Source organism: Cavia porcellus, unplaced genomic scaffold (assembly GCF_034190915.1).
Source record: "Cavia porcellus strain 051 isolate PalLab524CR breed Dunkin Hartley unplaced genomic scaffold, mCavPor4.1 scaffold_25, whole genome shotgun sequence".
In the NCBI taxonomy this organism is placed as follows: Eukaryota; Metazoa; Chordata; class Mammalia; order Rodentia; family Caviidae; genus Cavia; species Cavia porcellus.
Window position 1 is genome coordinate 29,947,229 of NW_026947508.1, and position 12,755 is coordinate 29,959,983.

The window sequence follows — 12,755 nt, forward strand, 5'->3', positions numbered from 1 at the left end:
GAGAATTCTTTAAAAACTTGGTTTTTCTCACAGGAAAAGATTAATAGATGTTCTTAAAAACTAAGACAAGCAGGTTTCTCAGGGGTCTGGTGGCCTACGAGACCTGCTCCTTACTTTTGCATGTCCCTGATGTCCTCGTGGCTGACTATTTGCAACGCCCCTGTGTGCAGCCTGTCTAGCTGAAGGGACTTCGGAGAGGAGAGAGGGGAAGTTCCACATTTTATCGTTGTCTTGTCATCTCGTTCTTCTTCTCTGCAAGCTAGCAACTGAGGAGTGAAAAAGCAACATCAGCTAACAGTACATTATAAGAAAACACATCACATAGGCTTTAAATAACATAAACTGACTCAAAACCTATTAGCTAAACTTTCTACCTGTCCTGAGAAGTCTCATTTTAATTGAATGCCAACCTGAAGGCCTGTTTGTCTGGGGGAAATGGACCACATAGCAGAGAGAGAGCAGGGCAGGTTGACCTATAGCCTTCCTTCATGGAAGCCCCGGGAAGCCCAGGGACAGCATCACCCCCCCTTCAAGATTCTGTTCTCCGTACAACCTCAGGTACCTCTGAGGATAGTTACTGAGGGACAGTGAAGTCCTAAACGAAGCCTGTTCACTGCACTTTATCACTTCAGGTTAACAAAGTTACTCTCATTACTGAAGAGCCTGTGACACATATCTTCAGTTACTGATGTCACTCAAAGGAACACTAGTGGGGGCCGAAGCCTCAGGGAAACTGTCAATACTTTTACCTCTAGCAAGAAACAAGACAAGGACAGCATGAGCGAAGACCCAAATATGCATGTGTGTGGCTTCTGTTTCTCACTGTGTGGACCAAATGTTATGAGCAGAAGCATTTGCATGCAGCCTAAAACCCTACTTCCATGTGGCTTCATAAAATAATCCTGGGTTTTGGGTTTGCATATTATCTTTTTTTGAAGTCCTGCAATGTCTCCAATGTTTTGCTTTTATTGGTTTTGTTCTTTAATGTTTTCAGTTTTATTATAACTGATGATATAGGCAATTCTTTTTAAGATAGCAAGAGGCATTATGGTACCCAATGATCATCACTTTGTCTTCCGTTTTTATATTATGTACTATATCCATTCTTTTGATTTGACTGACTCTGTTTTGTTATGTCACATTGGATTTTATTCTCTTCAAATAGAAAGTAATAAGAACTGTGGGAGTAATAAAACCCAAAATGTATAATTGTCATAGTAAAAAAGAGAGGAAAAGAAAGTGCTCTAAAGGATATAATTGCATGTATATTTAAGTGTATAAGATAGATAACCATATTGCTAAGTTTTTGTGGGATCATTGAACAGAATTGTTTGTAGTCTCACAGTTTGAATGTCTACTTTATATGCTTTAATTTTGTAATCTGAACAACCATTTCTAAGATGACAGTATGTAATCTATTAACTAGTGACTTCCTACTGTTTTTTTTTTTTGAAATTCTGTATCACTTGTATCCTTTTTCTGTTTTTTTTTTTTTTTCTTTTTCTCCTTAAATAAAAAAATAATAATAATCCTGGGTATATTATTAAAAGAGGGTCACGCAGACCCTGGGATTTCTTTTAGGGGATGGCCCATGAGTATGCCTATGTGTTGAAGAAGGCAGGACTGTGGAAATAGTGCATATGTGAACTCTTTCAGGGTCTGGTTAGGCCCTGTTTAGAAGGTTGTTATTTTCGGGTTTTGAAGCAGGACTAGATTTCATGAAACATTCATGGTGAACAACAAGTGGTGAATAGTTAATTTATTTATCTGTACAATGGTATAAAGGATACAGATTCCATTATAGTCCTGTAGCAGCTCACTGAAGACCACCTAGACTAGTGTGAGCTGAGAGCATTTAGGATATAATTTTTTTTTTGTCTTTTTCCTTTTTATTGGTGCTGGGGATCGAACTCACGACTGCCTGCTTACAAGGCAGGCGTTTATGCTGCTGAGCTAAACTTCCAGCCCGCTAGGATATAATCTTAACAGATAAACAGATAAATTCTGTATCTTTCTCTCTTTTTTTTGAGATAAGGTTTCATTATACAGTTCTGGCTGGCCATGAACTCACATGATAGCCCAGGCTGGCTTCAAACTCCAGCAGTCCTCCCTTATCAGCCTCCTGAGTGCTGGGATTACAGGCATATATCACTTTGTCTGGCTCTCATTTCTAATTGTAGTAACAAAACAAAAGACTGTCGGGGGCTGGGGTAACCAGAGCTCACTTACTTAGCTTGTTTGAGGCCCTGTGTTTAACCGCCAGCAATCTCATCTCTAAAAAAGTCCATCAAGCTTGAAATCAACAACATGAATCATAAAAGTTCAAAAAAACTTTTTGGGAGGGAAAAAGAAATCAAACTTAGGACATTGTTTGCCAGGCATCATTTAAATTTCACGTTAAAATAATCATTTGTTAAAATAGAAAAGAAAAAAGAAGAGGTAAGGCACTATACGTATGCTCCACCCACAAAAAGAGATTCTTGCACCAAGACTCCCCTACACTAGCCCCTGCTCTGCCCAGAGCCTTCCAGGCTCACTGAACCAGGTCTTCATTCTGCCTCTGTTCTCTTGTGGGAGGAAAGCACAAGGCTAGGGCCCACTGCCTTGTCTCAGACATGTCTACAAGTGCCAAGAAGTCACCTTAGTCTGCCCAGTAAAACTGAAATGAAGAAGTAACCATCCCATATCGCTCTTTGTCTGGCCCATATTTGCTGTCCTTAGACTCACTGCTAGGCTAATCTTCACAGCCAGCCCAGAGCAAGTCTTCTCAAAGTCACCAGGCTGCATGCTGAGGAGAGATGACTAGTGAACAAGAGGAGGCCACAGTGTCTGAGTCTAAGTCAACAGACTGCTTCCTTTGCTGAGAAATTCTTACTGCCAAAACCAAAATATCCAAACCACACTGAAGTCCACTGAACAGAGGTAAGCTCTGAGGCCGGCTGCTGGTGAAAGCGCGGCATCTCACTTTGGGCAGGCACAGATCAGGGCCATTCCAAGCAGCACTACTGTGTGGATCACTACCTCACTTACAAGAGAGCAAGCCATGGTTCCACTGGGCCAAGGAACAGCTCCCAGGCCAGGAACTAATCAGCAACAGAGTGAGGATCTGTACCCGTGTCCTTAGTAAATTTCCCTTCTGCTCAGCCACATAGAGAAGCTCACACACAGCTGCTGAGGACAATCACTACTTGGCACCTGCAGCAGCACTGCCCCACAAGTGTACCACCAGGAAGGCAGGAAGCATGAAGCGGGCATGGCACAGGGCCAGAGGCAGCAGGCATTAGGGGGAGCTTCTAGATGGACAGAAAGAAAACCCTACAATCCCCACTGCTCCCAGGGTACTGCTTTTACTTTCAAGTTTTACTCTGAGAGGGAGACTCCCAGCAGATCAGAGCATCTTGACAAATCTAGGCCCAAGGGAGAAATGGTCCTGGTTTTGAAATCAAAACACACTTAACTCCTACCTGCTCTGCACATCATGTGATCTAAATTTCAGTTTCCACATCTGTAATTGGGGGCAAGCACAGCAACTGGTTTCTCACAGGGATGTGTTTGTGGACTAAATATAGCAAAAAAATGCCCAAGCACTGAGTTTGGCACCTGGCAGAGAGCAGTGCTTACTAAGTTCTAGCCTTCCATATCAGAAAAAACTAGTTTTCCTCAATCTAAAGCCTATGGCTCTGCTTCAATCATTCCGTCCTTTCAAATCCTAAATTCTGTCTATTATACACATGCATGCAATGGTTAGAGGCAAAAGCACTGAGTGAAGCAAACACTGACATCTGTCCCCATGTTCCATGGATGGCTGATTGCCAAGAGAACAGTAACTTGTGATGTGGCAGGTCAGTTTAAACATTTCCAATGAAACATCACTTATTCATTGCAATATATTGACAACATTACACTTATTTGTGACATACTATACTCTTCCATGCATTAGGGAGATACAAAGCTATGCTCACTTACTGGAAAATTTACCTTTCTATGATGTTTCCTTAAGTTGCTAGGCTAACAAGACGCATGCAAAGAAATAGACACCAGATTTATGACACGATTTAAAGCTAAAAATTCAAGGATCTACTCAGGCAAATATATTACAATATGAAGGACAAGACAGAAATAAGAGAGACAGGATTTAGAGAAAATATAACTGGAAATCAAATAATCTTTTATCACAAATTTAAATCTAAGTTATCCAAGATTTACTAGAAAACACTATAAATTACTACTCAAAGAGCACATTCTATTTGAACACATGCGATTTAAAGCAAGACACTGTATAGAACAAAGGGCCCTGATAACCACCTACTCTCTAATATTCCCATGATGACAAGGATGTTACAGCAACATCTATTATAAAACTGAAGAGCCAGGCATGGTGGTGCAGACTTGTAATCCCCGCATTTGTGAAGCTAAGCCTGGAGAACTGCCAACCTGCACTACATGAGTTCAAAGCCAGCCTGAACTGCATGGTGTCATCCTGTCTCAGAAAAACACAAAAAACTGAACAAACTTATTTTTAGTTAATCATTTTTTGTGCAATGCAGTAAAATCTTCACCTAGAATATGATTTACAACTTCCTAAAATATATCATTTATCCCTCGTGCAGTGGCATACACATGAAATCACAGCACTCTGGTAGGCTGAGGCAGGAAGGCTGCCAAGTTTGAGCTCATCTTGGTGATTTAGCACGATCCTGTCTCACAATAAAAAATAATACTGAAAAAAAAAAAGGGTCATGTGTGTATCTCAGTGCACAGGCCTAGATTCCATCCGAGATACTGTGGAATACAAAGGAGTGGAATGGAATGGAAAAAAAAAAAGAAAGAAAGCTAGGCATCCTAAAATACGTAACAATAAAAGCTAGCACAGTACTAGATAGGAGGCATTTTAATTAAAAAGTAGTCCATTAAAGACTATAGCATATGCCCTATAAGTTGATGAGATTTAGAATTCTGATTATAATCAATAAAATCTGATTCGTATTGTCTGTATAAAGTTCCCATAAATTTTACACTCAGCAGTGGCCCCTCCCCTTGCTCCTGCAGTATGCAGGGTTGAATCCAGCTGGGCCACTCAACAAACTACACTGCCAGCCACGTTTATATTTTTATTTTGACATAGCACATTGCTAAACTTCTCATGCTGGCCTCAGACTTAAAATCCTCCTTCTTAGCTTCCCCAGTAGCTGGCATTACAGGCATGTGCCACTGCAGTGAGCCCAGATTATTTTTTAACCTAGGAAATACTTCACTCATGAATCATGCAGATCCTGTACAATCTAAGGAAAAACATTCAACCAATTATATCTTGCTTGTAACCACATTGACAAATTATATATTAAATATAATTGATCACTACTGAGCAAAATACATTTTTAATGACAAAAACCCCAAGCCCCACTAATCAGTCATAATCCAGCTCAGACTCACACGTGCTTGCCTGGTTAGCTGTGCAGAGCCATCACAGAATGGGGAGGGGCTGAGAGGGGAGCTTCATGGACAAACTACAAATTGATAGGGACCTGAGGCCTGGATTAGAATTGAATCTGGAGATGGTTAAAATAAAACAAACACAAGGGTGGCATAAGAAATCAAAACCAACAATGGAAGCACACAGACCGTCAGCCAGCATGCTGAATTAGAGAACCAGGAAGAAAGAGTTTTCCTCCATGGTTGTGTGTGGTACTGGGAATAGAAGGCAGGGGTACTCTAACACTGAGCTATGGTCCCATATTTTTTTCCTTTTAATTTCAAAACAAGGTCTTGCTAAATTGGGCAGCCTACCCTTGAACTTATGATTGTCTGCCTCAGTCTCCTGGGTAGCTAGAAAGATAGGGTTCACCCACTATGCTTGGGATACTCAGCTCTTTTTGAGTCAGTGTCTTCCTAAATTGCCCAGGCTGACCTTAAACTGGCAAACCTCCCACTTCAGTCCACAAGTAGCTGGGATTACAGATGTGTTGCTGCACTTCTTTTACAAATACTGGAAAGAAGGACACAACTGATAAATGAGATTGTCAAAAAGATGAAAATACAATGCCAGGCTTGGTGCCACATGTCTGTAATCCCAGCATGTGAGAGGCTGAGGCAGGAGAACTGCCATGAGTTCAAGGCCAGCTTGAATTACACCACAAGATCCTTTTTTCAAAAAACCAAACACTAATAAATAAAATAAGTTTGAAAAGAAGAAAAAGGGTCAGGGATATAGCTCCATGGCATAGCACTTGCCTGTCAAGCAGAACATCATGAGTTCAATTCATAGTACCAAAAGAAAAGAAAATGGTTTGGTGAGTGGTTTGGTGCTTGCCTAGTATGTGAAAAACCCTAGGTTCAAACCCAATATGTCCAAAAAAAAAAAAAAACAGGAAAAGAAAAGAAAAATATTGCTCAGTTAGTTAACAGTATAAATTATAAATACATCCAAATGTCACAAAACAGACTGCTGACACTGAACATTCCACTAAAATGACTTGCTTAATTTGATTATATTCTGGCTAAGAATGCCACTAAAAAGTAAAATGTATAGCAAGAGAAATAAAACCAAAGATACAAGTACAGGTGCAAAGTAGAATGTTGTAAATACAATTTCACATGAAATGAGATCTCATAGGCAAGATAAGCACAAAGCCTAAACTACCCAAAAACTATTCACACATTAGAGCTGATGTAACATCCAAAATTCAATACCATACCTCTGTGCCTGAGGAAAAATATGAAAAAATTAGAAGACACCTGATAATGCTCCCTTTGCCACAGTCCCAGAGAATACTCACATCTCTTTAGCGAACTCAAAGCACAACTAGTACTGAAAATCCTTGTTTAAGGAGTGCATGTACTTGAGAAGCTGAACATAAAGAAGAACACATGATGACAGCCAAGAAGCTGCAAAGATGAAGAATCCACATGAGGGTGGAGGACAAACTCCCATAAACTAAGTGGGAAAAGCTGGGCAAGTTCTCCTCTACCTTTTTAAAAGACCACAGAAAAGGAGAAATTTCTCAACCAGGGGGAGGCGGTATGTCACGATCTGACAGCAATACTGTGTTGTATTATTCATATTTATACTCATTCAACAGTGCAAATGCTGAAAATAACCGACCAAGGAAAGGACAAAAAAAAAAAAAAAAGGAATCATTATCCTTAACACTCCAAGCACTCAACATTATGACAACCCTGTAATTTTTATCACTTATTTCATGAACATCTCATTCCAATTTCTTGTTCATCTCTTCAGACTTGATGAGATCCTTTCTTGCTGTGTCAAGATTTTCTTGCAGCTCTGACACATGGCTGGAAAGTGCAGCCAGGAGCTCCTTCATCTGACTCTGCTCTTTTGAATGTTTGTGTATGACTTCTTGGAGCACAATTATTTTGGCAAGGTCTTCCTCATGGCTTAAGGAGCCAGCAGAAGATCTCTGATGGGTAAAATGGACACTCTTAAATAACCTTAGTGTACTACCAAATAAAATACTTTTGAACATAGGGACTATCAAAATGGATTTATGCCATCTGTTGGATGATAGGACTCTCAACAATCACTTTAGCTGGAAGCAGGCCATTCCAGCAACAGCATCCAAACAGCATCACACACGAACCACAAAATATAAGAAATCAGCAACAGAACAAAGAGAGATCTCAAGGACTTACCTTTCCATTAGTGCTTGGTGTTTCTTCTTGTTCATGGTCAAGCACTCCATCTCTTGGTGATTTTTTCTCATTATTCTGTTTTTTAAGAGTCATTAGCTACAATCGAAAACTGAGTATGAGACTACAATAACTTATGGAAGAGTAATGAGTAAAGACAGCAAAATTCCATTTGGAAAAACATAATTCTACAGTGCTGAACATAGTATAAAAAAGACAGTACATGCCAAAGCTGACCATCCATAGCAGAACCAGATTACTAGAAACAGAATGTACTGACTGCTTGACAACAAATTTAGAGATTCTTGCAATCTGAAATAAAAATCTAATCCAATAGTATTACAGGCTTCACACTGTTTTTTAAGAGATTAAAATAAAATAATTTTCCCTTTTCAGGGCTAGGATGATGTCCCACAATTACCTCCTTGTGCGTGGCGCCCAGTTCCTCTTCCAGCAAGCTGCACCTTTGCAGTGCTACACGTAATTGCTCTCGCACCTGAAAAGAGTTGAGTTTTTATATGCATACGCACACTTTCCATATAGTTATCCTGATATTGATGAAAGGCATATAATAAAGTACTTTCAATGTCTTTCATTGCTAGTACTGTCAAGAAAATGTCCTTGTTAATGGCTTTAAATATTAAGGCCGGGAAACTCTTGTTCCTAAATAAATGAACACTATCCAGTTCTTAATGGGCAGTCAATATTCAGAAATAATCAATTGAAGACTCACATTCCAGTTAGTGTTTGTTGATTATGCAGAACATTGCCTTTTAATACAGAAAGTCTGTTTACAAGAACTCAAAAACTTAGCAAACCTTAAAGGTAAACAAACACATGCAAAGTCTGCCATGAACCCAGCAAGTGTAAGAACCCAGAACCACTAGTGTAGCTCATGTACCTCTTTGTCCAGGGTCTTGTGGTGGTCAAATAAGAATGTCAGTGCTTTTAGCACTTCCATCTCTGTGGACACATCTGCAGGACACCGCGCCTGCCGCTTCATCACAGTCGTTTCGAGAGAGCGTTCATGCCTGGAGACAAGGAACTCCAGATGTTCCAGGAACAGCTGAAACCAGGCCAAAGGGGGCGTGTAAAGAGCACCTTCAATTTCACATTCAAATCCTTCATAATCTCATGGTCAAACAAGTTCAAATTCCTACAATTCAGTAGAGTTAGGTAAATTTCCCTCAATTGTATTCGAATGTCATGAATTTCCATCACTAATTTCTTTTATTAACAAGAAGGTCTCATTTTGTAGTCTAGGCTGGCTTGAGGACTTACTAGCTAGCCCAGGCTGACCTCTTAACTCAAGACATTCCTGGCTCAGAACGTTGGGATTGAAGGCATATGCCACCATGCTTTGCCTTCTATCACAAATTTTAAGCAACATTTAATACTGAACACACTCTACAGAAGGAAAAAGCACAAAACACTTAAACCAGAGCTCCACTGACCCTCATGTTGTTCCTTTCTGCTTTGAGTTCAGCAATTTCTTTTTCCTTCTCAAGCAGCTGTTCCCTGCAAATGTTGAGCTCTTTTGCAAGCGTTGAAAACTCCTGCAAAGCAGCAAAGTAAAGGAATAAATCAACACATACATGAATAAATTTAAAAAAAAAAAAAAACCTCTTAGGCAAGACTTCCATTGGCCTCATAGTCCACACACACAGGCAACCCAATCTCAAGATACATGGCAAAGGATTCCCATTCTCCTCCAGAGAAATGGAGATCAACCATTTGCCGTAAGGTGACATAGGTATTCCCAATGGAATGAGAGTCTAACCCAGGCCATCTGACTTCCCTCCACCCTGGCACTGCTGAAAGCACAGCAGGGGATAATGAGTGTCCAGGTCCACCTCTTTAGACTTCAGGAAATAAAAGCATTTTCCTCAATTGGCATCCCAAAATGAAGCATCTGAAGACATTTGTAAGTCAGTCACAGATCTGAGACCTAGAGCCCTTAGAGAGATCAAGGAAAAAAGGCCTAGAAGGTCACTATCCAATTCTAGTCCCCTCTCTATTCTGATTTTCCCTTAGTCCCTATAGTCTCCCTGAATCATTGGAGCAAAGTCAACTATGAAGAATGGGCTTACTGCTAGGACTAGGAAGCCTTTTGTATTCTCTGTAAAGGCATTCTCAAAACACTATGCATGCAGCAGTGTAGGAGATCTTGCAAAAGGCAGAGAGAAGCTGCAGGAGTCCTGCAGCACTGTTCTGTGCTAAACATTGTGTTATGACACCGGTTCACAGATACCACAAATGAACTGAATTGAGCAATGTGAATTTGGAGCAAAGCAACTCTGAAATAAGTAAAATCATCTGCCAGTGTTTCTGGCTTTAGGTGCTTTTCCTTTAAAAGACAAGAATAAAGATCTACCGGATAAATAATCAGTCCTTCAAAAGAACATGTGCTTGAGCTAGATAATTCTAGAAAGCTAGTTTAACACAGGCGGTGCTCTTACAGGGCACTGGTAGCAATTGTTTGCAGCTCACAGTCAATCTCATCACAGAAAGCACAGGCCCATGAAGTCTGCTTTAACCAGACCACGACTCATGTGCCTATGTGAGCCACAGTGAGATTGGGCAAGTAAAGTGAGAGAGAAATAGAGATGACACTGCCACAGAAAGCACTGGAAAAGAGCAAAATTTCTTTTAAACTAGCTTTTCTTCTCCAAAAACTCATGACTGTGGGTGAGCCGAACTTAGCCTGGCAGGAACTTTGCAGCCTGCTCCCCAGGGAGACCTGAAATGATGAAAACCACTCTTCAAAGCTTCTGGAAATGGCTCAAAGGATAACAGTAAATGAGGAAATTATCTATTCAAGAAATATCAGGAATAAGGCCAGGAGTCCATGGTATTTGAATTAGGACTTCTATTTGCCTCCCCCACCCAGCTCAGCATAGCGGACTCCTCCAGCCAAAAACACAGGGCCCTTCACCAGGCCAAAACCATGGTGGCTCCCCAGATAACAACATAGAGATTCTTCTCCCCAGGTCAGCAGAGCCTTCTCTTTCCCAGCTAGCAACACATGATTCTCATATCCAGACCAACTGAAGGCCCCTTCTTCCCCCAGGCCAGCAAGGTAAGGTCCTTTCCCCAGGCCAACAACACAGGCTCTGCTCCCTGGACCTGCCATGCAGGATTGTCTCCTCACACTCAAATGCCCCCTCACCAAGGCCACTAACATAGGGTCTGCTTGCTCCTGCCTGCCAACCAGGTAAAAATCATCCAAATGTGTCTTAAAACCTGACAGAGTTCCAGCCAGTGTTGAGACATCTTCATAGGCCCAAAGCCAACCTTCAGGAATGGGACTTGTGGATGCGAAGCAGTAGGGGAAAGGGTATTGGCCAGCCGGCCATCTAGACTTCTGTCATGTTCTCTACTAAGTGTGAGCTCTTCCCTGTGGTACAGATTTCTCCTGTAGATGCCAACACGGCCCTGATCGAGGTACTAACTGGCATTGGCCATGGTGATAAGCAAGAGCTCACTGTCAGGTCACCTAATAAGTACCATTCCTGACAGAGTGTGCCCTCTCTCTAATGGAATCTTTTATCAGAAAGATTCTGGGGCAGGTAGAAGAAAAGTAGACTCTAGTTACTCTAAGTCAAAAATCAAATCAATTCTATTCACACACCTATCACATCAATAGGTGGGCCTGGCTCTAGGCCTGCCTGAATTGAGGGCCTTGAATTTTTCTCATTTTGTCTCTCTTGCTGCAATCTGGCTCACCTTTGGTGACTTACTGCCAATGCTCCGTCTTTGACCATGTCCACAACAGACTGTATCATTCTAGCTAAGGTCTGTTTCATTTACTAGATTCCAAGTTGTTTTTTTGTCATACCTGCTTCGTTTTACCGCCAGTCCCTGTTACTATGGATGTTAATCTGTCTCTAAGTATCATGCTCACTTATTTTGGCAGTTTTGGCAGATTCTCCACCCATTTGTGATCGAGTGAAATAGGCACCTGTTTGTGAGTAGTCATCTCTGTAAGCGTGTCTTAGTATTATCTATTTTTAAGCACTGTGGAATCTAGTTTCATGCTCATCTAGATGAGGAGGCTTTATGTTGTTAGCAGTCTCCCTCTCCCAGTCACTTCCAGCTACTATAAAAAAAAAAAAAACTACCATAGTCATAGGCTGGGTATTAATAAACAACAGATAATTATTTCTGACAGTTCTAGAGGCTGCAAGTCTAAAATCACATAGGATACAATGTTAACTTAGGATACAATCTTAAATTAGGATATATAACATATGATATAATCTTAACAGATAAACAGACAAATTCTGTATCTTTCTCTCTCTTTTTTGAGATAAGGTTTCATTATACAGTTCTGGCTGGCCATGAACTCACACTGTAGTCCAGGCTGGCTTCAAACTCCAGCAGTCCTCCTGTATCAGCCTCCTGAGTGCTGGGATTACAGGCATATACCACCTTGTCTGACTCTCATTTCTAATTGTAGTAACAAAACAAGACTGCTGTGGGCTGGGGTAATCAGAGCATGCTTACTTAGTATGTTCAAGGCCCCGTGTTTAACGTCCAGCAATCTCATCTCTAAAGAAGGCCATCATGCTTGAAATTACTAACAAGAATCATAAAAGTTCAAAACTATTTTTGGGAGGGACCCAAAAATCAAACTTAAGACCATGTTGTTTACCAGGCATCATTTAAAATTTCAGGTTAAAACAATCATTTGTTAAAATAGAAAAGAAAAAAGAAGAGGTAAGGCACTATACTTATGCTCCACCCACAAAAAGAGATTCTTGCACCAAGACTCCCCTACATTGGCCCCGCTCTGCCCAGAGCGTTCTAGGCTCATTGAACCAGGCCTTCATTCTGCCTCTGTTCTCTTGTGAGAGGAAACCCAAGGCTAGGACCCACTGCCTTGTCTCAGACCTTTCTACAAGTGCCAAGAAGTCACCTCGCTCTGCCAGGTAAAACTAAAGTGTAAAAGTAACCATCCCATACCAGTCTTTGTCTGGTCCATATTTGCTGTCCTTAGACTCATTGCTAGGCTAATTTTCATAGCCAGCCCAGAGCAAGTCTCCTCTAAGTCACCAGGCTACATGCTGAGGAGAGATGACTAGTGAACAAGAGGAGGCCACAGTGTC

General features: G+C 41.0%; 1 protein-coding gene across 1 annotated transcript in view; it reads right to left on the reverse strand.

Moving 5' to 3' along the window:
- The window catches only part of LOC134472797 (liprin-alpha-1-like), an 85,565-nt gene that overhangs the window by 62,878 nt on the left and 9,932 nt on the right, over positions 1–12,755 (reverse strand). Inside the window, exons 2-6 of the mRNA XM_063235123.1 lie at positions 9,102–9,203; positions 8,549–8,713; positions 8,069–8,143; positions 7,651–7,746; positions 115–266 (exon numbers count right to left, since the gene is read on the reverse strand). Coding sequence (XP_063091193.1) covers positions 115–266; positions 7,651–7,746; positions 8,069–8,143; positions 8,549–8,713; positions 9,102–9,203 — 590 coding nt within the window. The remainder of the gene's footprint in view (positions 1–114; positions 267–7,650; positions 7,747–8,068; positions 8,144–8,548; positions 8,714–9,101; positions 9,204–12,755) is intronic.